The sequence below is a fragment of the Papio anubis genome, chromosome 15 (genome assembly GCF_008728515.1).
Source record: "Papio anubis isolate 15944 chromosome 15, Panubis1.0, whole genome shotgun sequence".
Taxonomy (NCBI): Eukaryota; Metazoa; Chordata; class Mammalia; order Primates; family Cercopithecidae; genus Papio; species Papio anubis.
Window position 1 is genome coordinate 11,908,619 of NC_044990.1, and position 26,283 is coordinate 11,934,901.

General features: G+C 40.3%; 1 protein-coding gene across 1 annotated transcript in view; it reads left to right on the forward strand.

Moving 5' to 3' along the window:
- The window catches only part of KL (klotho), a 53,819-nt gene extending 28,230 nt beyond the window's left edge, over positions 1–25,589 (forward strand). Inside the window, exons 4-7 of the mRNA XM_031655756.1 lie at positions 14,478–14,988; positions 15,748–16,016; positions 21,557–22,658; positions 23,322–25,589. Coding sequence (XP_031511616.1) covers positions 14,478–14,988; positions 15,748–16,016; positions 21,557–22,658; positions 23,322–23,659 — 2,220 coding nt within the window. The 3' untranslated portion in view covers positions 23,660–25,589. The remainder of the gene's footprint in view (positions 1–14,477; positions 14,989–15,747; positions 16,017–21,556; positions 22,659–23,321) is intronic.
- Positions 25,590–26,283: the final 694 nt, after the last annotated feature.

Consider the following 26,283-nt stretch of genomic DNA (forward strand, 5'->3'; position numbering starts at 1 on the left):
TGAGTTATGGAATCTTTTTTATTTCATTTGAAGGAAGTTTTTTATTTAAATACAAATAAATAAGCCCTTTATTGTCACCTACTTTGGAAAAATCTAGAGAAAACAATCTTAAGTAACAAAACTTCAAAATTACAACACGATTTTCAAAAACCACCTTGGCCTTTATCTTGCCTGGTTGTTAGAGTGTACCTTTAATAAGTGGATTCTTGTAGAATCTCCAGTTTTATTATATTTGTATTAAGGAACTCTATATTTATATTTGACCAACCCTAACTAAAACTGGCTTAAGGAAGAAAAGGGACTTTTATGACAAGGATGAAGAATTGAGGAAGAACTCCAGGGACTTTAGATTTTAACAATTGTATTTGACTTGAAAGTAACCATTTTGTCAAGGAGGGTTCTCTTTCTCCCTCACTAAGCACATGCACGCACACCACACACACATACACATACCACATACATACCACACACGTGCACATGAACCACACACACACCACACCACACCACACACACACACAGACATACACACATGCACTTATGCTTGGGTCAGTTTGGCTTTTTTCATCCCAGAGAGTCTCTTCCCATGTCAGCAACTCCAAATTCACTTCCTCTCCAGATATAGGAGAGTCACATGCCTCTATTCCAGCAAAACAATCTCAGGGAAGGTATCTCATTGGCCTGGCTTGGGTCATTCAACTTGAAGTACAAGAAGAGAAAACAGTATTCTTTTATTTTTATAGATTTCATGTAAAATCAGTGGATAATGGTAAAAATTTCATGACAGCAGGTGTTTTACCTTATTTACGTTTAGTATCTCTAGAACCTAGTATGATAGTTCATAATGGATGCTTACTAAAACAATTATCAAATTGTACACTTAAAAATTAAAAGAGTGAAGTTAGGTTGTGTATGTTTTACCACAAACATAATAAAGTAAACCTATTATTGATCTTACTGTCTATTTCTCAAAAGTAGCATACGTCATAATTTCATGTGATTTCTAAAGGCGATCTAATCTCAAACTTAGTTCTTTAGGACAGAGTAATAAAAGGTTTAGCAATCATATACAGCAGGAGACTTTTTTACCTTGAAGATTTAACAAAGGTTTGAAAGCAAAATGCTATGATACTGAATATACTAATGTTTGGGGGTTTGTGAAACGGTCTTAATGTAGGAATCATGTATCTTCTTTTAGATTGCGTCTCAGGGAACATTGGGGGTCAGTTTTTCTATCAGTGTTAGTATGTAGTAAGTCATGGCATACATCTAAGCTTGAGATTTTGCTCATTTCTGTATTCTTAGCATGTATATATCCAACATATAGTAGGTGTCGGATAATATTTGTTGAATAAATGACTAAATAAATGTCTTGGCATGAGAACTATGCCATCTACCAAATTAGTCACCTTTCAAAAACCAACAAAGATTTTTGAAACTGTAGATCCAGCCAGAAAGCAACAAATATCTTCACCTTTCCAGACTGACTCATTTTTTGGTCTAGCTGTGTACTACGCATGAGCCGTCAACTTTAATACTTTATTTTTTAATGCCTAGGTCTAGTCAGTTACAACGTGATATGGACTGATTGAATTAAAGACCCCAATGTTGTCCTCTCTTCATTGTATCCATGCCGTTTGTCATGTAACTTTGCAGTGTCCTCTACTCTAGGTGTCCATTCAGCTTCTCCTTTGACTCTGGGCTTATCCGTGTGACTTGCTTTAGCCAGCGATCATAATGCTGGCAAACATTGAGAAAGTGCTTATTAGTTTCTGCTTAGTCTGTTGCTTCCCTGCAATTGCTATGAGAAAATGCCCAAGTTAGTCCATTGGAGAATGAGACATGTGGGGCAGAACCCACCTGTCCCATTTGTCCCAGCCAACGCCATCCTAGATCAGCCAGATGAGACCAGAGTGGAAGAAATGTTTAGTGGCGCCCAACCCAGCTCACGAATAATATTTCTTCATGAGCATGTGAGTAACGTGTAACTAATGCACCATGCTCTTCTTATTCTGCACTTCCAAACATTTCTCAGATTGCCCTGTTGTTTTGCTTTTCAGTAGTCACCACCTTTGTCCAGAACCTTAATTGTATCTGCATTTTGGCAGTATCATGCCAATTTTCCACATCCAGCTGTTCACATTTTAATGCATTCTGCAATGGATGATTTTGAGTATATGACTGATCATCACTGTCTCAGAAATTTATGCTAATCTATTATGACCTATTCTGTCAAATCCAAATAACTTTACATTCAAAACTTTTCATATTCTGGCCCTATACTGTCTATTGTAATCTTATGTTCTAAAAGCCACAAACTATTAATCCTGTAGCCTAATTAGGTTGATACCATCATTTTCACAACATCATTTTATCACTTGGGTAAATTCTTATATCTGTTCCTTTAATCATCGTTTCCATGCTTAGACACTCCATTGCCCTCCCTAAGCCCCGGCCAGATTCCACTATGGGGGATATTTTAAAGGCTCTTTTCCCCTAACCCATCTGCCCTGGAGGTGGCACAGGCTAAAAAAGACAGTCCAATTGTTTGACTGAATTATTTGGATCTTACAGTTTTTTTGGGAGAGTTCCAGATGATTTGATGAAATGCAACATGGTCAAAAACATTTTGGTGGAGAATCATTTAATCAACTAGACCATTTGGTGAAAAATAAATCCCAGTTATTAGACTTCCCAATATTGATAATTTTGGCATGCTAGGAATTTTTAAAACATTTCTAATAATTTTTTCAGAAATTGGAATGACTGAAAGGTATAACAATAGGAGATTAGGAATTCAATAAATCATCATTGAGAAGTGAATGACTGAATTAGTTGCAGCAATCTATGCCATCCATCCTGTGGGGGAAAAAATGAAAACATAGCTAAACAAGCAGATAAGACATCATCAACTTAGAAAAACAATATAGTAAATAATTTGAACTAGAAAATTTTCCAAACTTGAAAATTCCAGTTTTAAAGCATTTATGTTTTCTTATTTAAAAAGCAATACATATTTTGTTTTACGTAAAAGTCAGAAAATCAGAGAAGCAGAAGAACATAATAAATGCCCATAGTCCTACTCAATAGAGACTATAACTGCTCTTTCTGTACAAATGCTTTAAAATCCTGTCTTATGTATGTTTATTTATTTATTTATTTATTTTTTTGAGACGGAGTCTCGCTCTGTCGCCCAGGCTGGAGTGCAGTGGCGCAATCTCGGCTCACTGCAAGCTGCGCCTCCCGGGTTCATGCCATTCTCCTGCCTCAGTCTCCCAAGTAGCTGGGACTACAGGCGCCCGCCACCGCGCCCAGCTAATTTTTTTGTGTTTTTAGTAGAGACAGGGGTTTCACCATGTTAGCCAGGATGGTCTCGATCTCCTGACATCATGATCCGCCCACCTTAGCCTCCCAAAGTGCTGAGATTACAGGTGTGAGCCACCGCGCCCAGCATGTATATTTATTTTACATCTGTACGTATGATTCCAAAATTAGGTAATACTGTACATGGTCTATAGGTAACTATAATCTATCATTTAATAAGCTATATTTGTCAATGGTGATCATATATAGCTCATAAAATTAATAAACTATAATTTATCAACACTGATCATTAGTTGCTAATAATTTATTTCATTTAGTGTGTTATTCCTGGGTTATTTTAACTAATCTCTATTGTTAACCCTTTAGGTTGTTTCAACTAATTTAAGAATTACAACTGGCCCATAGTAGTTACTTAATAAATATTTGAGTGAAAGGATAAATGAATGAATAATTCCACATTATTGGATGTTCAAGTTGTTTCCATTCAACTTTATTATTGTGGGAGAGTATAATACAATCTTGGTGAAGAGCCACCAACTTAGGAAGAACTGTGAAGAAGCATGGTATTTACTCCTGCTTGTGGGTGGGGCGCATTGGGAAAAGAATGCCTGATGCATCTGGGGAGCCAAACAAGACTTCACAGGGGAGATGGGAATTGAGCCAAATTTGGAAGAAGTGAGAATTTTCAGTTAATAATTGGGGAAGATAGTACTAAGAGTAAGTGGGGTTCATTAGGAACTACTTCTTAGAAGAGACAAGACCAAAACAGAAGGCAGAAAGGGATATGGATAATGAAGGAAAAGTAGAATGCAGCTTCAGGGTTAGTAGGTTGGCATCCAATGTAGGTACAGCCCTGGATGAGGAGTAATGAGAAACTGACCTGGCTGTAGCAAAACAACTGGGCTGGGAAGTGATGCTGTTTACATTTATATGAGATTCTATCGGTCTTCCTGTTACTTTGGAGAAGGCTGTAAGGCTTGGTACTCAGAGCTAGAAATGCAACTTATTTGATTTGCTAAGAAGTCCCAAGCAGGTAGGGGTGCCAAGCTGCTGCCTGTTCACATATATTTGTCTAACTGGGTGTCAGGGAAGGCAAATATGAGCCCCCTTGCATAGGCTAAATCCTGAGCAACTTTTAAGGAACTGCGCAAAAGGAACTTTTAAGGCTATTTTTTGTGGATAAAGTTGTAGACAGTTATTTTTGGGAAATTATTTATGTGTTCCATTAGGTGGTTGTTTTGTGGGAGGCTGTTTAAAATTCTGTCTTAAGGAACTGCAGCTTATAAACCATAGTGCCGATAGAAATAAGAGGAATCATTTGGTCTATGAACACAAACATCAGGCTAGTTGGCATGCTTATGTAAACACCACATAGTAGCAGTGACTTTTAAGGAAGTCCTCAGACATGTTATCCCAATACTCTTCTTGAAGTTGAGGTAATAGGGTGCCAGAAAGAAAAGGAAAATAAATATCTAGTGCATTCTAAAATTTTTTCAATCCTTTGACCTGTTTGAAAGCGTGCACCTTTAATTCAGAACTAAAGTAACATCTGGAGGGCCCTTTTCTTGGGTAAGGAGAAGACATAAATGAGCTATTTGAATTATTTTCTGTTTATGGGCTGCATTTCATTTCTTCCACCATTGGTCTCAGTCCATTTAATTAAGTTTATTTCTAGGATTAAATTAATCCTTTAAGAATTATTCCATTTCAATTTTTAAAAAATCTAAGGAATGATAGATAACAAAAAGCAGTCCGTTCAGTATTACTCCTGAAACATATTTGGGTGATTGGTGATACCATCCATGTCTTCTCCAACTTCAGCTTCATATACTCAGCTGTGTACCACGCATCTTCATTGGAAGTCAGACCTGTGACCTAAACAGAACTGGATCCCTTCCCTTCCCCAACTCCTTATTTTTTGTTTTCTTTGAGTTCCTTGATTCCTTTTCCCCGCTTCACATGCCACATGTAACATCCAAGTCATCAACAAGTTCTACAGATTCTGCCTTCAATGATAGCCTAAATCTAGCCACTTGTTACTATCTCTTTTGGTCCAAACCACCATGATCTTTTGCCTGGACCATTGCAATAGCTGTCTAGCTGGTCTCCTTGCTCCCCTTTTGTCCTCCTAGATCCTATTCTTCATGTAGTAGCCACTGATTTTTGGAAACTTATTAATAATTAGCCAGACACAAAGAGTATATTTACATAGTTGTTTGATTCCATTTACATAAAATCCCCAAATCAGTCTAGGGTGATGGGAATCACAACAGTGATTCAGGGGCTTACTTTGTCACCCAGGCTGGAGCGCAGTGGCGTGATCACTGCAGCCTTGAACTCCTGGGCTCAAGGGATCCTCTTGCCTCAGCCTCCCAAGTAGCTGGGACTATATGCATGAGCCACTGCTCCTGGCCAAATGCAGCTGATTTTTGTATTGACATTATATTCTGCCAATTTGCTAAATTCACTTATTCATTTTAATAGTTTTTCTGTTTTTTTTTTTAATCCCTTAGGATTTCTACATAGACAATCATGTTTTTAATGAACAACAAAGTTGTTTTTTTTTTTCCCCTTTTCAATCAACATGCCTTTTTTGTTTTTATTTGCCTTACTGCGCTGGCTAGGACCTCCAGTACAATGTAAGTAGAAATGGTGAGAGTGTTTAAATGTACTCCTATGTATATTTGATTCTTTTGGAATTTATTATAAATGGAATTGTTTTCTTAATTTACTTTTTGGACTGTTCATTGCTGTTGCACAGAAATACAACTGACTTTTGTGTGTTGATCTTGTACCTTGCAGTTTTGCTGAAATTGTTTATTTTCTGCAATAGATTTTTGTGGATTCTTTAGGACTTTCCATATGTAGAATCATGTTATCTGTGAATAGGGATAGTTTTACTTCTTTTCTAACTTGGATAGTTTTTTTCCTTCATTTTTTCTTTTTTCTTTTTTTTCTTTCTTTTTTTTTTTTTTGAGACGCAGTATCGCTCTGTCGCCCAGGCTGGAGTGCAGTGGCATGATCTTGGCTCACTGCAAGCTCTGCCTCCCAGGTTCAGGCCATTCTCCTGCCTCAGCCTCCCGAGTAGCTGGGACTACAGGCGTCCGCCACCACGTCAGGCTAACTTTTTGTATGTTTTTTAGTAGATACGGGGTTTCACCATGTTAGCCAGGATGGTCTCAATCTCCTGACCTCGTGATCTGCCCGCCTTGGCCTCCCAAAGTGCTGGGATTACAGGCGTGAGCCACCGTGCCTGGCCAGTTTTGTCCTTCCTAAATGCTCTGGCAAGAACTTCTAGTACAATGTTACAGAGCAACGAAAGCAGGCATCTTCGTTTTGATCCTGATCTTAGGGGGAAAGCTCTCAGCTGTTCACTGTAATGTTGGCTGTAGATTTTCATAATTTTTGTTTGTTTGTTTTTTGTTTGAGATGGAGTTTCGCTCTTGTTGCCCAGGCTGGAGAGCAATGGCGCAATCTCGGCTCACCACAACCTCCACCTCCCAGGTTCAAGCGATTCTTCAGCCTCAGCTTCCCGAGTAGCTGGGATTACAGGCGCCCGCCACCACACTGGCTAATTTTGTATTTTTAGTAGAGACAGGGTTTCTCCATGTCGGTCAGGCGTGAGCCACTGCGCCCGGCCCATAAATGTTTTTCTTCATCATGTTAAGGAAGTTCCTTTCTAGTCCTAGTTCTCTGAGTGTTTTTATTATGAAAGACTTTCAGATTTTTGTGACATACTTTTCCTGCATTAATTGAGATGATCATATGGGTTTTCTCCCCCTTTACTCTACTCTATTGATGAGATGCATTACAATGATTGATTTTTTTTGTTTACCCATCTTTGCATTCCTGGAATAAATACTAGTTGATTGTGCCATATAATTCTTAAAATATGCTGCTTGATTTGTTTTGTTAGTATTTGGTTGCATTCTTTTGCATCTATATTCATAAGGGATATTGATCTATGACTATTATTTTCTTGTGATGGCTTTATCTGGCTTTGGTATCAAAATAATGCTGGCCACATAGGCTAATTTTCTAAGTTAGAAAATGTTTTTTCTTCTCCTATTGTTTGAAGAAGTTGAAAAGAGTCGTGTTAATTCTTTAAATATTTGGTACAATTCACTATTAAAGCCACTAGTCCTGAGCTTTTCTTAGTTTGAAAGTTTTTGATTACTGATTCAATCTCTTTTACACCTAGATTAGATTTTATATTTTTTCTTTAGCCGCTTTTGGTAATACGTGTGCTTCCAGGAATTTGTCCAGGTCATCTTTTTTATCTAATTTGTTGATGTCCAAATGTTTATGAATTTTCTAGTTTTCCTTTTGTTATTGATTTCCAGTTTCATTTCACTGTGGTAAGAAACAACACTTTTTATGATCTCAATAGTTTAAAATTTATTAAGACTTATTTTCTGGCCTAACATATGATCTATCCTGGAAAATGTATCATGTGCACTTGAGAAAAAATGTACATTCTGCTTTTTTTAGGTGGGTGGCATGTTCTATTAATATATATGTCTGTTAGCTCTAGTTGAATTATAGTGATGTTTATAGCCTCCATTTTGTTATTAATAAAGCCATGTCAGCTTTTTAATGCTGTCTATTTGCATAATATGTCTCTTTCCATTCTTTTTCTTTTGCACGATCACTTTATATTTATAGTATATTTGTTGCACACAGAATGTAATTGAAGCTTACTTTTCTAAAATCTACTTTCTTTCGTTTTTTTTTTTTTTTTGAGATGGAGTCTCACTCTGTCACCCAGGCTGGAGTGCAGTGGCATGATCTCGGCTCACTGCAACCTCCACCTCCCGGGTTCAAGCAATTCTCCTGTCCTAGCCTCCCAAGTAGCTGGGATTAGATGTGCCTGCCACCATACCCAGCTAATTTTTGTATTTTTAGTAGAGACGGGTTTCACCATATTGGTCAGGCTGGTCTTGAACTCCTGACCTCGTGATCCACCTGCCTCGGCCTCCCAAAGTGCTGGATTACAGGCGTGAGCCACCTCGCCCGGCCCCTAAAATCTTCTTTCATAGCATCTATCTTGTACTTGGAACATTTAGTCCATGTGTATTTGAATATTTATTGAGATGATTGGGTTTGTGTTTACAATCCTGCTGTTTGTTTTCTTTTTGTTCCATTTGTTTTTCATTCTTTATTTCTGCATCTTTTGGAAAAATCAGATATTTTGGTAATTCATTTTTCTTATTTTATTGGCTTTTTAGAGAAACCTTTTAATATTTTTGTGAGTTTTAGGGATTACATTATTTATTCTTATTATATGGTCCATTTAGAATTAATATTATTAATCCCATTCAAAAATTTGTTTATTTGTTTTGCTTTTCAGTTCTAGAATTTTCATGTTTTCTTTGGTTGTTGTTCTCTGTTGTTATTCTCCATTTGTTCATTGTATCTATCTTTTCTTTGAAATCCTTGAAAATATTTATAGTAGCTATTTTAAAGTCCTCTGCTAATCCCAATATCTGGGACATCTTGGCTTCTGTTGATTTTGAATACTTCTTTATTTTCCCCTTAAGGGTTTCATTTTTCCGCTTTTTCACATATCTGGTAGATTTTTATTATGCTCTGTATGCTATGAATGAGACATTATAGGGAGCCTGGTCAATACTGTCTCTTTTTAAAGGGTGTTGTGTTTAGTTCTGCCAAGAAGTTAAATTACCAGATTTACTTGATGTGGATTTAGTCTTTGTTAGAGCTGGTCTATTCCAGCTTTGTTCTTACTTTTCAGGTAATGACCTTCCTGAGTTTCAGCTGGATGCCTGAAGTGCTCAGCTGCATTTTTCTACTCTGGCTATTCTGAAATGCAGTATTTTCCAGCCCTACCCAACCTTTGGTATTCATCTCCCAGGCCTGTGGCTGCTTCTCTTTACTGAGCCTCACAAAATCTTTCCTGTGCATGGACAGCCAAGGATCTTTGGGAAATCTCATGTAGACTTCTGGGCCCTTCCTCTGTGTAGATTTCTTCTCTCCAGGCTGTTGACCTGCTTCAGGGTCCTCATCATTGCTTTCTGCCTTTTGAGCTCAGCGATACTGCTGTGTATTGCGTGGGATTCATTTTCCTCAGCCATACCTAGAACACGACCCAAGGCAGAAAGCTGGAGTGGACCTGAGGTTCATCGCCTGTTTCCTTCCACCCACCATTTAAAAGCAGCTTATTTGTGTGAAACTTTGTGTTGAGTTCTGTGAGGGATAGTAATAGGCAAGTAACAGGGAGCTTATAATTTAACCAAAGAGAAAATGTCTATATGTTCTGTGGAATTCAGAGTATTTTCCTTGACTTCCAAAATTATTTTCCTCAACTTCCAAAATTTAGGGCTACTAGCTAGTTGGTAAGAAGGAATTTCAGATACATTTTTCTTTTAGATTTTTTTCAGACTCCATGTTTCAAAATCTAAATGGAAGGTAAGAAGGAAGCAAGAGGGCATCACATACCAGAGAGATTTATACCCCAAAGTGGATCATGAGCACATTAGGAGATAATACGGTATTATTCTCAGAGGCCTGCCATATAAAATTCCTTCTAATTTATTTTTTTTAATGGTATGTGCCTGAAAGTTCTCTTTTATGGTTTTGGAAGCAAAATAAGAACCAGAGTAGCTTATGAGAGAGTTTTCCGGGTTCAGCCCAGAAAAATGTTGCTTCTGTCCTAGACCCTTTGGTCTGGTTCTTAATGCCAGCCTTCATTCCTCTAGATCTGTTTATTGAATACTGGCTGTGTTGCAGAGACTTTGCTAGAATCTGAGGACAGAGAGATAAAAGACACAATACCTTCAAAACACCTACAATGCAGACACTTAAATAAATGCAATAAAATATGGTTAAGGTCTTGGATAGAGGACAGTCATGGAAACACATAGAACAGACATTTAATCAGTGCTAGGGAGAGGGAAGATATCAAGGAATGCTTCCTGGAGGTGGCGACATCTAAGCCGAGTTTTAAAGTGGGGATGAGGGTGAAGGAACTGAGAATAGGTAAAACATACCTTAGAGAGCTGCACCTACAAAAACGTGGAAGCCTAGAGAATCTTAGAACTTCAAGTGGGGTTCAGTGTGCCTGGGAGTTGGATTTCAGGCAGAGACCGTAGGGTAAGTTGGAGAACAGGTAGGCAGGGTTAGACGAAGCAGAGACTTTTAATAACCATCAAGCGGGCCTGCCATCCAACTGCTATGAGCCATTTTCCCTTTTTGAATTTTATTTTTTTAATCTCTAGAGCAATACATGTTTATGTTAAGAAATGAAAAAAATACATAGATAGGTAAAATGAAGCGAATTATACTACCCACCCACAGTCCTGCCACAAAACAGGTTTTAACAAGTTATAAATCCCTCCAGATCAAAATGCTACTGAACTCTACTTGCTGTTTTATAACCTTTTTTTTTGTTCAGTTAGTATTTTAGAAACGTTTTTACATGTTAATAGATATTCTTTTGCATTATCCTGAATACTGGTATTTCTTTAGTCATACTATCATGTATTAAAACATTCATACATTGTAAATACATTTGAATATTAGACATTTCAATTGTTTTCAATGTTTGGCTATTAAAAATAGTATTTAGATGAATGTTCTTGGCCATACAGGTAATAACTTCACTGGGTCCTTGTCAATAACTTTATTAAATCTCAATCTTAAGACAACAAGCCTGTAAGATTAACATACCAGGAATAATTAGAAAGCATTGCAAGACCATATGTAACCATCTCCCTATTAATCATCCTTAGTTGTTGCAACATCCTCAATAGTGACCTTCCCACACTCTGCCTCATAATATTTAGTCTGTCAAATCTACCATCTGCAAAGGGAGTGAACTGGCTCGTGAAGAGGTGGTGAAGCTGGTTCAATTCAGTGTAACAGACAATGGGGGCCTCCGTGTGCCAGGGAGGGAGTGAGGGAACTCCACAGGGAGCTCAGTCTGGGGAGGGATGCGCCTCATTATCTGCAGTAAATGACGTGAGAGAAGTATGTGTGAGACGCTTGGTGCCCAGAAGAGGGGCATGCAGCACAGTGTGGGGGTCCATGGGGTTGCAGCGATTTCTTAGAGATGGTGCCATGCCAGGGCTGACCACCAAGTTGGGACTCTGTAAAGAGTAATCAAATAAGATTCAACAGGGTTTTGGCATGAGGTGAGCAGTTAATCCAAATGATATCTAAAACGCTTTCTAATGTTGCAAATTTATTCCCCTGTAAAATAATCAACTACTTAAAACTACAGACACTGTCACTTGCATTATGTCATTTAATCTTCACAATGTCCCTATAGGACAATAGATGTCATTCCCACTTGTACAGAGCAGTAAGTGAGGCTCACAGTAGTCGTAGCTAGAGGAGTAGGGAATCTAAACCTAAGTCTCTTCTACTCCAAACCCCAAGTTTTATCAGTATATCACATCACTACTATGGGCTGAATTCCTTAGCAGGGGTTGTTTCCTTTACCTGTAATATTCTTCCTTTCGGTTTGTTCATCCTCTAGAGAGAGAAGGGATGGAGATCCTTCTGTTGCAAACTCTGCATTAGGAGTTTTACATAAGTTGTCTCATTCAATCCTCACAACAGTCCTGTGGGGCACAGGAAAATTATGTTTACCTGCCCAGATTAAGGAATGTGGCCAACTCAGGAATGACGAAGGCCAGGTGCGGTGGCTCATGCCTGTAATCTCAGCACTTTGGGAGGCTGAGGTGGGAGGCTGAGGATCACTTGAGCCCAGGAGTTCAAGACCAGCCAAGGCAACACAGCAAGATTTCATCTCTACCAAAAATAAAAAAATTAGCCAGGTGCCTGTCGTCCCAGTTACTTGGGAGGTTGAAGTGGGAGGATTGCTTGACCCTGGGAGGTAGAGGCTGCAGTGAGCTGTGATCACACCACTTCACTCCAGCTGGGGTGACAGAGTGAGACCCAGTCTTAAAACAAAACAAAAAAAAAGAGGGACTGAGCAGGAACTTTATCTGCCATCAGAGACCATATGTCTTTCCCGATGGCCCAGGCCATTTATCATGTCCTTGCTAAACCTCCTCCTCTGAGCCTTGTTGAAGTCCTCAAGGGTAGAAGAGTGGTCTATAATTATAAAAATTCCATTGCATGACTTCAGCTCCTGCAAAACTGACCGAGATTAACACATTCTTTGTTTGCTTTCACTCTTGCACTCTCTGTTCAGCACTTATTCTACAGAAAGGTGCCTGGTAGATTTAGGACATGACTGTTCATAGGCCTCAAATGGGGTCAAATTAGGAAAGTCCCTTGGTTTTTGGTCTCAAGAGGTTAATTGCTGATTACTAACCTGGACTGCTTGATGGATTTTATGTTTAACTGTTGTGTTTATTTGTTTGTTTGTTTCTGTTTTATGAGGCAGTATCTTTCTCTGTCACCTGGGCTGGAGTCCAGTGGTGTGAACACAACTCACTGCAGCCTCAATATCCTGGGCTCAAGTGGTCCTCCTGCCTCTGCCTCCCCAGTAGCTGGGACTACAGGCACACGCCACCATGCCTGGTTAAGTTTTTGATTTTTGGTAGAACTGGGGTCTCACTATTTGCACAGGCTAGTTGTGAACTCCTGGTATCAAGGGATTCTCCCAATGTGCTGGGATTTCGGCCTCCCAAAGTGCTGGGATTACAGGCATGAGCCATCATGCCCAGCCTCTGTTTAACTGTTAACATCATGAAGTTTCCTTTCAATGAGGAAGGGAGGCCTGGGGAGGTGTGATGGGGAAGATAGAGAAGCATAGGAGACATCACAAAGCTAGCAGAAGTGTGGCACGATTAAGACCCTGGTTTCTTAGATCACATAAGCAAGTGCCAGTATTCTTTTGATCAACATTTGATTCTCCGTTTCCTTCTTAGCATATAGATAGCTGCTTCAGGTCGTGAAAAAATACATTTAGTGAAATGAAACATAGCAGATATGTTCACCACGAAACTAAAAAAGAAAAGTTAGCCATAAACTATCTTATTCCACTGAAATGTTAGGCTGAACCCCTAAGAATGTTGATGAGGCCATTCTTGGATGCCTGTACTGAATGGAACCAAGAGAGGAATATTTAGGATATGTTGAAGAGGCTGTTTGGCTCAATGAACAAAGGAGTTTCTGCAGGCCCAGGCAGTGGAATGAAAATTGGCATGATCATTCTGGAGAATATATGGAGTCAAACAGAGAATGAGAATGGAGTTTGCAAAGAGGATATGTTAGGGGAATAAAGGCTGATAAACAACACTTGTATTTGTAGGAAAATAGGGAGAGTAAATCAAGGAATTCAAAGGGAAAGAGAAACTCACTTCAAGTAGGGGAGAAAAAACTCCTATAATTTTCACTCTTCTTTGTAGATAAAAAGGAAACAAATGAAAATAAGATATTAGAAGTCAGTAAGAATTTATGGGAGTATAAAGTTGGTTTTATGGATGCAAAGCCCTTTTCATTGCTGTACGAAACTCCTGGCTGCATGCTAACAATGGACATCTGATCTCCTTGCAGCTGTATTTTGCTGTTTTTTGTTCTTGGCTTGTACCTTGCACCCTGGGTCTGTGGGAAACCAGAACTGTCCCAGAGTTCTGGAGGGTAGGCCAAGGTTAGATACTGGAGTGGGTTCTTTAATTTATTGTACTGATTCTTCTTAGGGAAGAATGAAGATTGCTTGTTAGAATTTTAGCTATGAGAGATGACTCTGAAACAGTAAATTAACTCCAATGACCTGAGTCATTTTGAAAACTCCCAGTTTCAGGATAAAAAATATAATCCTATTTAGAAATTCCTGGTGTGATCACAGATGTAGCATTGGTTCTTTTCACAAAACCCGTAAATTAAAAAGTACATAATCCAAAGTCAATTAAATAGTAAGATATTATAACAAATTCTTTTATTTCATTAGCTTTTCAAAATGTGGATAACACACACTTAACCCAAGGAATTTACATTTTTCCACTGACTGCTAAAAATCAATGGAAATAACTCTAGTCCTGGTAGCACCTCACTGTGGGGTGACCTACCTTTGAAATAATTTATTGGTTCCAGCTGATTTTTACATTGTTAGTCATTAAGTTAGGCTTGATGAGAAACATATAATTTGAGTTGGGGATTCAAGTATTATATTGCATTTCTCTTCACAACTAGAGATAAATTCGTCATGGTTTTTCTTTTCATAGGCTCATGCCAAAGTCTGGCATCTCTACAATACTTCTTTCCGTCCCACTCAGGGAGGCCAAGTGTCCATCGCCCTAAGCTCTCACTGGATCAATCCTCGAAGAATGACCGACCATAGCATCAAAGAATGTCAAAAATCTCTGGACTTTGTACTAGGCTGGTTTGCCAAACCCATATTTATTGATGGTGACTATCCCGAGAGCATGAAGAATAATCTTTCGTCTCTTCTGCCTGATTTTACTGAATCTGAGAAAAAGTTCATCAAAGGAACTGCTGACTTTTTTGCTCTTTCCTTTGGACCAACCTTGAGTTTTCAACTTTTGGACCCTCACATGAAATTCCGCCAATTAGAATCTCCCAGCCTGAGACAACTGCTTTCCTGGATTGACCTTGAATATAACCATCCTCAAATATTTATTGTGGAAAATGGCTGGTTTGTCTCAGGGACCACTAAGAGAGATGATGCCAAATATATGTATTACCTCAAAAAGTTCATCATGGAAACCTTAAAAGGTATGATTTTGGGTAAAGTTCTCATTTCCTGCCAAAGTCTTCTAGAAAAAAATCTCCAAGATTATCTAACATGAACTATGTGAATTTATATTTTTAAATCCTAATGGAGACATTCAATTTGGCAATAGTAGGAATGCATTCGTGTAACACCTTTCTCATTTGGGGTCTTGAGGAACTTGAAGTAATTTTTAAAAACCCATTTGTAAATGAGAAACTGGGTTATAATATTTGTAATTACTTTCAGAGTTACTAATCTAGATTTTTAGATTAAATTGAACATAAATCCCAGGATATCTAGCTCTCTGCACATGTTTTTCAGTTCTTGTTATTTTGGTTGAGTAAAACACTTTAAAGAAAAAGGAATGTCTATGTTTCCTAGAGAAAACAGTATAAAGAGATCATGCTTTTAAAGCCTTCATTTATTTATTTATTGCATCAGACACAATGCTGGGTGTCTAGGATGGAAAGTGGTACAAGACATCTTTCCAGCCCTGTAGAACATCTATTATAAATAAGGAATTATTCTGTCGAGGTGCTCAGAAATCCAAAAAAACATATCGATAGGCCTATTTTGAGGGCATTTATTTGTAGAGTTATATAGGTTTGATTAGAGTCTTTTGTCAAGAAGAGAAATCATTGGCTTACCAAACAAGAAGCATTACACTTTATTTAAGTAGGAGAACGCTCAGATGCTCTTGAATCATGATGCAAGTGCCCAGCGAAGGGTCGTGTTGCTCTTGTCCCCTCTTCCCTTTGCAGCCATCAAGCTGGATGGGGTGGATGTCATCGGGTACACTGCGTGGTCCCTCATGGACGGTTTCGAGTGGCACAGAGGTTACAGCATCAGGCGTGGACTCTTCTATGTCGACTTTCTAAGCCAGGAAAAGACGTTGTTGCCAAAGTCTTCAGCCTTGTTCTACCAAAAGCTGATAGAGAAAAATGGCTTTCCTCCTTTACCTGAAAATCAGCCCCTAGAAGGGACATTTCCCTGTGACTTTGCTTGGGGAATTGTTGACAACTACATTCAAGTAAGTCAGCTGGCAAAACCTATCAGCAGTCTCACCAAGCCCTATCACTAGTAAGTAGTGCTTCCTTCCTAGGCTGATTGTCACGGCACATTGTCCGTTCTTTGAGCCAAAACCAATTCCTTATGAGCACACTAAGGATACAATTTGGAATGTTGCACCCTGCTCTCCAGAAATCTTCCTATCTTCATCTTGTTTACGTTAGATGCAAAGAGAAATAAATTTAAAACATATCAATATTTAAGATCCGATTAAGACAGTGAAAAGATAAAACACTCTCTTTTCATACTGTGGGTTTTGATCCTTTTTAAGGCAGTTGAGTTTTTTCACGAACAGGATCTAACACAGAACTCCAAAGCCTCCGAGTTTCAGTGGTGGGGCTGAGACTGAGGCAGGAACATGAGGCGGACTCCTCCAGAGGCACAACTGTGGGCTCCACAAATGTGCAGAGATACCCTAAGAAAGTAAACCCTAGATCCAATGATTCACTGGTCAGAATGTCTTTTTTAGCAATAGTCTTTGAAATGATATGAAATTTCTTCAAAATGATCAACCAGTATTTATTGAGCATCTTCTCAGTAGTAAGCCTTTAACATTCTTTTAAATTTCCCAAATTTTGAAGGGACTTGTTTTCCAGCATTTGGTTGGATACTCTAGTAAGCACTTATTGGATGTCTAGTGTCTCCAAAGCCTTGTGTTAGTTGCTCGGGTCGCTTGGTTAAGGGGAGTGCAGGTAGAGGGTACACTGAGATGAGTAAGGGCAACCTTTGCATTCAAAGGAGCAAAGGAATCTACTGAGAGAAAACAATGTACGCACAAATGATGCAATGGAGTGAAGCGGGCATGGTGGTAAGTAACAAGGGTGGGGCTGGGGGATTGCTGCTGATAGAGTCCAAGTGTGATAGAGTCTCAAGACAGGGACAGAGTTCAGTGTCCATAGACAAGCAGTTGGCTTTGACATGTTTGGGTTATAGTAGCCAATTCATTGGTTCTGCAAATCACAGCTTGAAAGGAAATGCTTGGAAGAATGTGAAATGGGTTGCTGTTTTCTTGTAAATATCAAATTGAAATCTTTTATTTATAAGGAAATAAATTAACACTATCCTTAATACATTTTTTGCTGGTTGGGATTATTCTTCTTTTTCAGACCATCCACTTCATTTTACAGGCAGTCTCAGACTTAAACCCTCACCTTCCATTTAAAAGATGACTGGCTCACACCTGTAATCCCAGCACTTTGGGAGGCCGAGGCGGGTAGGTCACGAGGTCAGGAGATCGAGACCATCCTTGCTAGTATGGTGAAACTCCGTCTCTACTAAAAATACAAAAAATTAGCCAGTTGTGGTGGCGGGTGCCTGTAGTCCCAGCTACTCGGGAGGCTGAGGCAGGAGAATGGTGTGAACCCGGGAGGCGGAGCTTTCAGTGAGCCGAGATCGCACCACTGCACTCCGGCCTGGGTGACAGAGCCAGACTTCATTGCTGCAAAAAAAAAAAAAAAAAAAAAAAAAAGAAAGACTGGATGTGTCATCTTCTATGCCAGGATATGTGAGCCCAGGAGAAAGGTTCTGAGCTCCCTCCTGTTGAGTGTGCAATTTTCTGCCCTGCTCCGACTCTCTCCTTCTCTCCAAGCCCCCTGCTATTTGAAATCTTATCCTAATTTCCCTCCTCAGAGTAGATTCCACTGTGGGGTTCAGAGAGGATCTGAGGTGGGAGAAGTGAGGCTGGTGAGGAAGAAGAGGGGAAGGAGAAAGGGAAGAAGACCTCCGCAGTCCTCCTTCCTCCTCCTCTTTACTGGGACTGGGGATAGATCGGATGGTCCCTGGTCCTTGTGCTATCTCTTGCCTGCTCCCTGCTGAGCACGGATCTCTGATAGCAGCCTGAGTCTGGCAGATTCAGTCCTTTGTATGCGGCACAATCTCCCAGCCAGCATTGCTGTGCAGACCGTGGGAACGAATGCAGAACAAGAGTGGGGGTGTCGGAGGGAGCCCTACTTCTCCTGCTTTTTTCCTCATCCGGGGGCTGTGTGCTGGCTTTGGGAATTGGTAAGTAGTGAGAAAGTCTTAAGGGTACATCCTGTTTGCTTGAGGGATAAGAGAAACGCTGGTCAGAAGCAGTAAGTGTAGCAGTAAATAGCAAGGGAGATGGGAGATAATTCCTTTTCCTACTGCACTCTAGAAGCTATTGTTTTAGAATCTGACCTAAGGTCAGCCACTAATTGGCCCCAGTGGTCTCTCTCTCAGATCACACTGTCCTTTTTTCCTCATCAACTTGGGGACCGCACCCCTGCTGCTGGCAGAGTCTCCTCTTGTGCAGAACTCAACAAACACAAAATTAAGTCACTCTCAACCCCACAGCAGACGGACGCTTCTCTGGAAGCTCCCTGGTGGGGAAAGGCTGCAACTGCTGTTTTCTTCTTCTGGTTTTCATCTCAGGCTCTGTGTTACATTGACAGGACCCTTCTCGAGCTAACTGGACACAGGTTGACTATGTCAGCCTAACTGACACAGTCAAAATAAGTTCTTTGTGTGCCAGTTCTGAGGTGTGTGCGTTTTCACTTACAAACAGTACTCTACAGCTTTAAGACATTATATTAAAATCCTGAGAAGTGATTTTTAAACCACTGAACTTCATCTTTTCCCTCCTGGCGAGTATTTGGAACTTTCAGTGTTTGAGGCATGCATTTTGCCTGAACGACTTGAAAAATAATGTCCTAAGAAGCACACAACCCTGACCTTAGGCTCATTCACGTGGATTGTCACTTTACTTGGACCTACTTTCTCGGCTGAGAGGTTTGTTTTCCCATAACCACGGATGCTCATAGTTAATATAAATATCGAACTCACTATGTACTGAGGACATAGAGCCTCTTTAACATCGGTCCCTGTGAGGAGAAGGTTTCTCCCATAACATACTAAATACATGTTTTAATAGCCATTCCTTCTGAAAGGTCCAACTTCACTATTTTATTTTTTAGTAAAACTTAAGTTAACAAATTAATGGAGGTTAGGTGGAATTTTGCCTCAAATGTCCTGTATTTTCTTTTTCTTTCTTTCTTTTTTTTTGAGACAGACTCTGTCGCCCAGGCTGGAGTGCAGTGGCGCGATCTCAGCTCACTGCAAGCTCTGCCTCCTGAAGTCACGCTATTCTCCTGCCTCAGCCTCCTGAGTAGCTGGGACTATAGGTGACCGCCACCACGCCCGGCTAATTTTTTGTATTTTTAGTAGAGACAGGGTTTCACCGTGTTAGCCAGGATGGTCTCGATCTCCTGATCTCGTGATCCACCTGCCTCGGCCTCCCAAAGTGTTGGGATTACAGGCGTGAGCCACCACGCCCGGCCTGTTCTGTATTTTCAAGAAACATTTTTTTTTCCTCCAGAAATGATACCGTAGTCTTTCATATTTGTTTTCAGATGGACTGAATAAAAGCTGTTGTTTTGGAACAATCACAGTAAAAAAAGTTATGAGTTTAGTCAACTCAGAGCTCTATAAAAATAATCCAAAAAATTCCTTCAGACTCTGAACACTTCAAAAGAGCGTGCAAATATTCTCTCCTTCAAAGCTGAGGAAACATGATTTGTGGGGTGCATCACAGTGGAAAAATACTTCTGACAGCATTCCCACAGCATTAGGGGAAGTTCGTGCGTGAGTGTTCTGCAAGGGACGGTTCTCCAGAAAAGGCAGTTTCCCTTTGACATGCTGTTTTTAATGACTTTTCTGTGTAAACACATTTACCTCTCCAGAGAAATAGCAGTGCATTTGCAACAGGCCCGTAAAATGCAACAAAAACTCTGCTACGGTTTGTGACCCTTGCTTTTATACAGAGCGTCAGACCAAGGAACCTGTTCTGACGGGATTATTTCAGAGGGGAACACGGGCTTAGGGTGCGGTTCTTCCAGATGGATTTTTCAGTTTGCGTTCCCTCCACAGCGGACACGTGAAGGAATGATTTTGTGATTTTGATTTGATAATTTGCCAACTTTTCCTAAATGCGTATTTTTATTTGGAAGGATTTTATAACATATGATTGAGAACTATAATTGGCATCATTGTTAACAGAAGAATAATTTAGAAAAAATTTTTAACTATGTTAAAAATTCCACTATGGGTGGATGACAATATTGTTCTTTCCTTCCATGTTCTCCCTTGGACTTTCTGTTCTTTCCTTCCTTTCTTCCTTCCTTCCTTCCTTCCCTCCCTCCCTCCGTCCCTCCCTCCCTCCCTCCGTCCCTCCCTCCTTCCTTCCTTCCTTCCTTCCTTCCTTCCCTCCCTCCCTCCCTCCGTCCCTCCCTCCCTCCCTCCTTCCTTCCTTCCTTTCTCTTTCTTTCTTTCTTTCTTTTTTTTTTTTTTGAGATGGAGTCTCGTTCTGTCACCCAGGCTGGAATGCAGTGGCAGGATCCCAGCTCACTGCAACCTCTGCCTCCTGGGTTCAAGTGATTCTCCTGCCTCAACCTCCTGAGTAGCTGGGATTACAGGTGTGCACCACCATGCCCAGCTACTTTTTGTATTTTTGGTAGAGATGGGGTTTCACTATGTTGGTCAGGCTGGTCTCAAACTCCTGACCTCGTGATCTGCCCGCCTCAGCCCTGCAAAGTGCTGGGATTACAGGCATGAGCCACCGCACCTGGCCTTTCTCTTGGACTTTCTACCATCAGTCAGATTGAATTTATTAGATTCTGTCACTGACCCTAAACCCAACAAAAGGCAAGAGTTATGTTTATTCAGCACTTCCTCTCCCTATAGCAAACCTCAATTTAGAGCATAATTTTAAGCACAATTTAATTATAAATATCTTTTCATTTTCTTACTTAGTTTTTTAAATTTGATTTTTTTTGTTTGTTTGTTTTTTTGAGAGAAGGTCTTGCTCCGTCACTGAGGCTGATGTAGAGTGATGCGATCATGACTTACTGCAGTCCTGACCTCCCAGGCTTAGGTTATCCTCCCACCTCAACCTCCTGAGTAACTAGGACTGCAGGCCCATGCCACCATGCCAGGCTAAGATGGGATTTTGACATGTTGCCCCAGCTGGTCTCCAACTCCTGGCCTCAAGTGATCCTCCCACCTCGGCTTCCCAAAATGCTGGGATTATAGGCGTGAGCCACCGCACCTGGGTAACTCACTCACATTTTAAACTTTTTCTTTTTTTCATCTAGTTTTTTTTTTTTTTTTAATTTGAAAGTCTCATGCCATTAGTGATTTCTTATATTAAAAGAAAAACACCCAAAAATACTCTGCTTACATAACACCGAACAGCAGTGTGCAAGACTCATTAGCATTTGTCATCTGAAGTGACCAAATCCAGACTTTTGGGGGTAACATTAGAGAAACAGTTTAAGAGTTAGAACTGCGGGTAAAGCGAGTGTGCGTATGAGAAAGTGGAATATTGTCTTCCTCAGGAGCTGACAATTGATGAAAACAGGTCACATTCTCAGCTAGAAAGGCTTCTATTTTTGCTGATGTTCCTGGCTAGTTTTGCCAAAATAATTGCATTGAGTTACTTCCTCAGGACTGTCCAGGTGACGCTCATGTTTACTCTGCCCTTTGCAGGTAGATACCACTCTGTCTCAGTTTACCGACCTGAATGTTTACCTGTGGGATGTCCACCACAGTAAAAGGCTTATTAAAGTGGATGGGGTTGTGACCAAGAAGAGAAAATCCTACTGTGTTGACTTTGCCGCCATCCAGCCCCAGATCACTTTACTCCAGGAAATGCACATTACGCATTTTCGCTTCTCCCTGGACTGGGCCCTGATTCTCCCTCTGGGTAACCAGTCCCAGGTAAACCACACCATCCTGCAGTACTATCGCTGCATGGTCAGCGAGCTTGTCCGTGTCAACATCACCCCGGTGGTGGCCTTGTGGCAGCCTGTGGCCCCGAACCAAGGACTGCCGCGCCTCCTGGCCAGGCAGGGTGCCTGGGAGAACCCCTACACTGCCCTGGCCTTTGCGGAGTATGCCCGACTGTGCTTTCAAGAGCTCGGCCATCACGTCAAGCTTTGGATAACGATGAATGAGCCGTATACAAGGAACATGACATACAGTGCCGGTCACAACCTCCTGAAGGCCCATGCCCTGGCTTGGCATGTGTATAATGAAAAGTTTAGGCATGCTCAGAATGGGAAAATATCCATAGCCTTGCAGGCCGATTGGATAGAACCTGCCTGCCCTTTCTCCCAAAAGGACAAAGAAGTGGCCGAGAGAGTTTTGGAATTTGACATTGGCTGGCTGGCTGAACCCATTTTCGGCTCTGGAGATTATCCATGGGTGATGAGGGACTGGCTGAACCAAAGAAACAATTTTCTTCTTCCTTATTTCACTGAAGATGAAAAAAAGCTAATCCAGGGTACCTTTGACTTTTTGGCTTTAAGCCATTATACCACCATCCTTGTAGACTCAGAAAAAGAAGATCCAGTAAAATACAATGATTACCTAGAAGTGCAAGAAATGACTGACATCACGTGGCTCAACTCCCCCAGTCAGGTGGCAGTGGTGCCCTGGGGGTTGCGCAAAGTACTGAACTGGCTGAAGTTCAAGTACGGAGACCTCCCCATGTACATAATATCCAACGGAATCGATGATGGGCTGCATGCTGAGGACGACCAGCTGAGGGTGTATTATATGCAGAATTACATAAACGAAGCTCTCAAAGGTAAGGAGTCCCAGCTGTGGCAATCTCCTGAAGGTTATGTCACCAGAGGGCGTGACACTTGATTAAATCTCCAACATCAACACACACTGTTACCCTTGGAATGGAGGGCTATCCCTTTCGTGCCTCACTGAAACAGTCCAAGAGATATCTAGCATTTTCCCAAGGATAAAGGAGTGTAGCTAAAAGTGGAAGACCGGAAATCCCTAGCCCCTACTCTGGATCTATGCAAGCATAGATTCTCGTCTTCCATCTTGGATGGCTCCACGGCAGTCTTAACTGGTTCATGTACATAAAGGAGTACATAAAGATTTAACCTTACTGGGCATGGTGGCTCACACCTGTAATCCCAGCATTTTGGGAGGATGAGGCGGGCAGATCATCTGAAGTCAGGAGTTCAAGACCAGCCTGACCAACATGGTGAAACCCTGTCTCTATTAAAAATACAAAAATTAGCCAAGTGTAGTGGTGCACACCTGTAATCTCAGCTACTCAGGAGGCTGAGGCAGAAGAATCACTTGAACTCGGGAGGTGAAGGCTGCAGTGAGCCAAGATGGTGCCACTGCACTCCAGCCTGGTGACAGAGCAACACTTCATCTCAACAAAAAAAAAAGTGATGTGTGCAACATAAGTAATAACTACTCTTCTGTCTTTTTGTTTTTCCAGCCCACATACTGGATGGTATCAATCTTTGCGGATACTTTGCTTATTCGTTTAACGATCGCACAGCTCCCAGGTTTGGCCTCTATCGCTTTGCTGCAGATCAGTTCGAGCCCAAGCCATCCGTGAAACATTACAGGAAAATTATTGACAGCAATGGTTTCCCGGGCCCAGAAACTCTGGAAACATTTTGTCCAGAAGAATCCACCGTGTGTACTGAGTGCAGTTTTTTCCACACCCGAAAGCCTTTAGTGGCTTTCATAGCTTTTCTATTTTTTGCTTTTATTGTTTCTCTCTCCCTTATATTTTACTACTCGAAGAAAGGCAGAAGACGTTACAAATAGTTCTGAACATTTTCCTATTCATTCGTTTTGAAATAATTATGCAGACACATCAGCTGTTAACCATTTGCACCTCTAAGTGTTGTGAAACTGTAAACTTCATACATCTGACTTCTAGAAAACGTTTTTGTGGCTTATGACAGAGGTTTTGAAATGGGCATAGGTGATCGTAAAATATTGAATAATGTGAATAGTGCCTGAATTTGTTCTCCTTTTTGGGTGATTAAAAACTGACAGGCACTATAATTTCTGTAACACACTAACAAAAGCATGAAAAACAGGGATGCAACATTTGTGCAGAAATTCGAATGACAAGATTAGGAATATTTTCATCTGCACCCACTTCTAAATTTAATGTTTTTCTGGAAGTAATAATTGCAAGAGTTCGAATAGAAAGTTACATACCAAGTAACCATTTCTCAGCTGCCATAGTAATGCCTAGTGGCTTCCCCTCTGTCAAATCTAGTTTCCTATGAAAAAGAAGATGGCAAATACAGGAGAGATGACAGAGGGCCCTAGGCTGGAATGTTCCTTTCGAAAGCAATGTTTCTATCAAATACTAGTATTAATTTATGTATCTGGTTAATGACAAACTTAGAGAGTAAATTATGGAAATGTATATTTTATATGATTTTTGAGGCCCTCTCTAAACCCTGGGTCCCTGAGGGATTTGTCTCACTGGCACCTTGTTGGGGGCCTTGCACATAGGAAACTTTTGATAAGTATCTGCAGAAAAATAAACATGCATCCTGTGATATTGGGCTCTTCAGGAAGCATAAAGCAATTGTGAAATACAGTATACTGCAGTGACTTTAGGTGGAGGAAAGGAGGGAAAAGTGCTTATTATGTGCAACATTATGATTAATTTGATTATACACCATTTTTGAGTAGACCTTGGGATGAATGACATGACCTTTCCCTAGAGAATAAGGATGAAATAATCACTCATTCTATGAAGAGTGATACTACTTTCTATTCTTTAGCTGTACTGTAATTCATTGAATTGATAGTTTGACAAATGCTTAATAGGTTCAAAAGCAATCTGGTCTGAATAACACTGGATTTGTTTTTGTGATCTCTGAGGTCTATTTTATGTTTTTGCTGTTACTTCTGTGGAAGTAGCTTTGAACTAATTTTACTTTGAACTTTTACACTGAAACATGCTAGTGATATCTGGAAAGGGCTAATTAGGTCTCATCCTTTAATGCCCCTTAAATAAGTCTTGCTGATTTTCAGACAGGGAGGTCTCTGTATTACACTGGAGTTGTTTTATAGATAAGTCAATATGGTATCAGGCAAGATAAACCAATGTCATAACAGGCATCACTAACCTCACTGACACAGGGTCATAGTGTATAATAATATACTGTACTGTATCATATATCATCTTTAGAGGTGGTATGATTTTTTCATGAACGATAAGCTTTTGGTGATATTCATTTTAAACTGGACTTATTAAAATTGGATGCTAGAGAATCAAGTTTATTTTATGTATATATTTTTCTGATTATAAGAGTAATATATGTTCATTGTAAAAACTTTTAAAACACAGAAACTATATGCAAAGAAAAACTAAAATTATCTATAATCTCAGAACCCAGAAATAGCCACTATTAACATTTCCTATGTATTTTATTTTACATAGATCATATTGTATATAGTTAGTATCTTTATTAATTTTTATTATGAAACTTTCCTTTGTCATTAGTCTTCAAAAGCATGATTTTTAATAGTTGTTGAGTATCCCACCAGAGGAATGTATCACAACTTATTTAACCATTCCTGTTTGTTAGTTTCTTATTAATTAATGTTGATGAATATTGTTTAAAAATAATTGTGTTGCACATTTACTTTAATTTCCTTGACTGTAAAGAGAAGTAATTCTGCTGTTTGATAAAGTATTATATTAATAATAAATCTGCCTGCAACTTTTTGCCTTCTTTCATAATCATATGAGTGGTTGCTAGCTAATTATTTTTTTAATGAAAAAAACTTGAGTTGACTAAGCCACATAAGATGTGATGCGAGCAGTGGAGAAATGTGTGTGACCGCAAGAGACCTGACCCAGGCGGCTGGAAGATGGTAGGGGCGGGAGGTTGACCCAGGCTAGGCCACGTGTGGAGCAGAGAGAATTTCAGAGATGAGACAGCAAAATACACAAGAGCTGAAAAGGACAAAACAGAAGCCAAAGCAGCGAGAGAAGCGACCTCTGAGAACCATCCAGCTACCTTCGAATACCCGTCTCATGCTGACTCTGAGTCGGGTACAACTTCGCAGGTGGCTCGGGGTGAACTAGAGGAGGGAGGGCACCTCTGGGATCAGCCCCGGGACCGCTAGGCGGCGGCGCTGGAGGCGGGGGCTTCCTGGCCCCGTGGGGCAAAGTGCACTCCTTCCTCCACCGCGTCTCAGGGCGCCGCGTTCTTTCCACTCTAATCTTCTTCTCTGACGCTTTCCTCTGATGAATTCTGGTGTACATATAATACAGAAACCATTCTCCAGAATGCCTACACCTCTTCTTCCATAAATTCTACAGGGGCGCTAAGTGGCCAACTTGTGGTTCCCCGAGATGTCTGGGCTGTTTCCTACACACTTGCATTTGCCCTGCATTTGCAGCATTCCTTTGATTC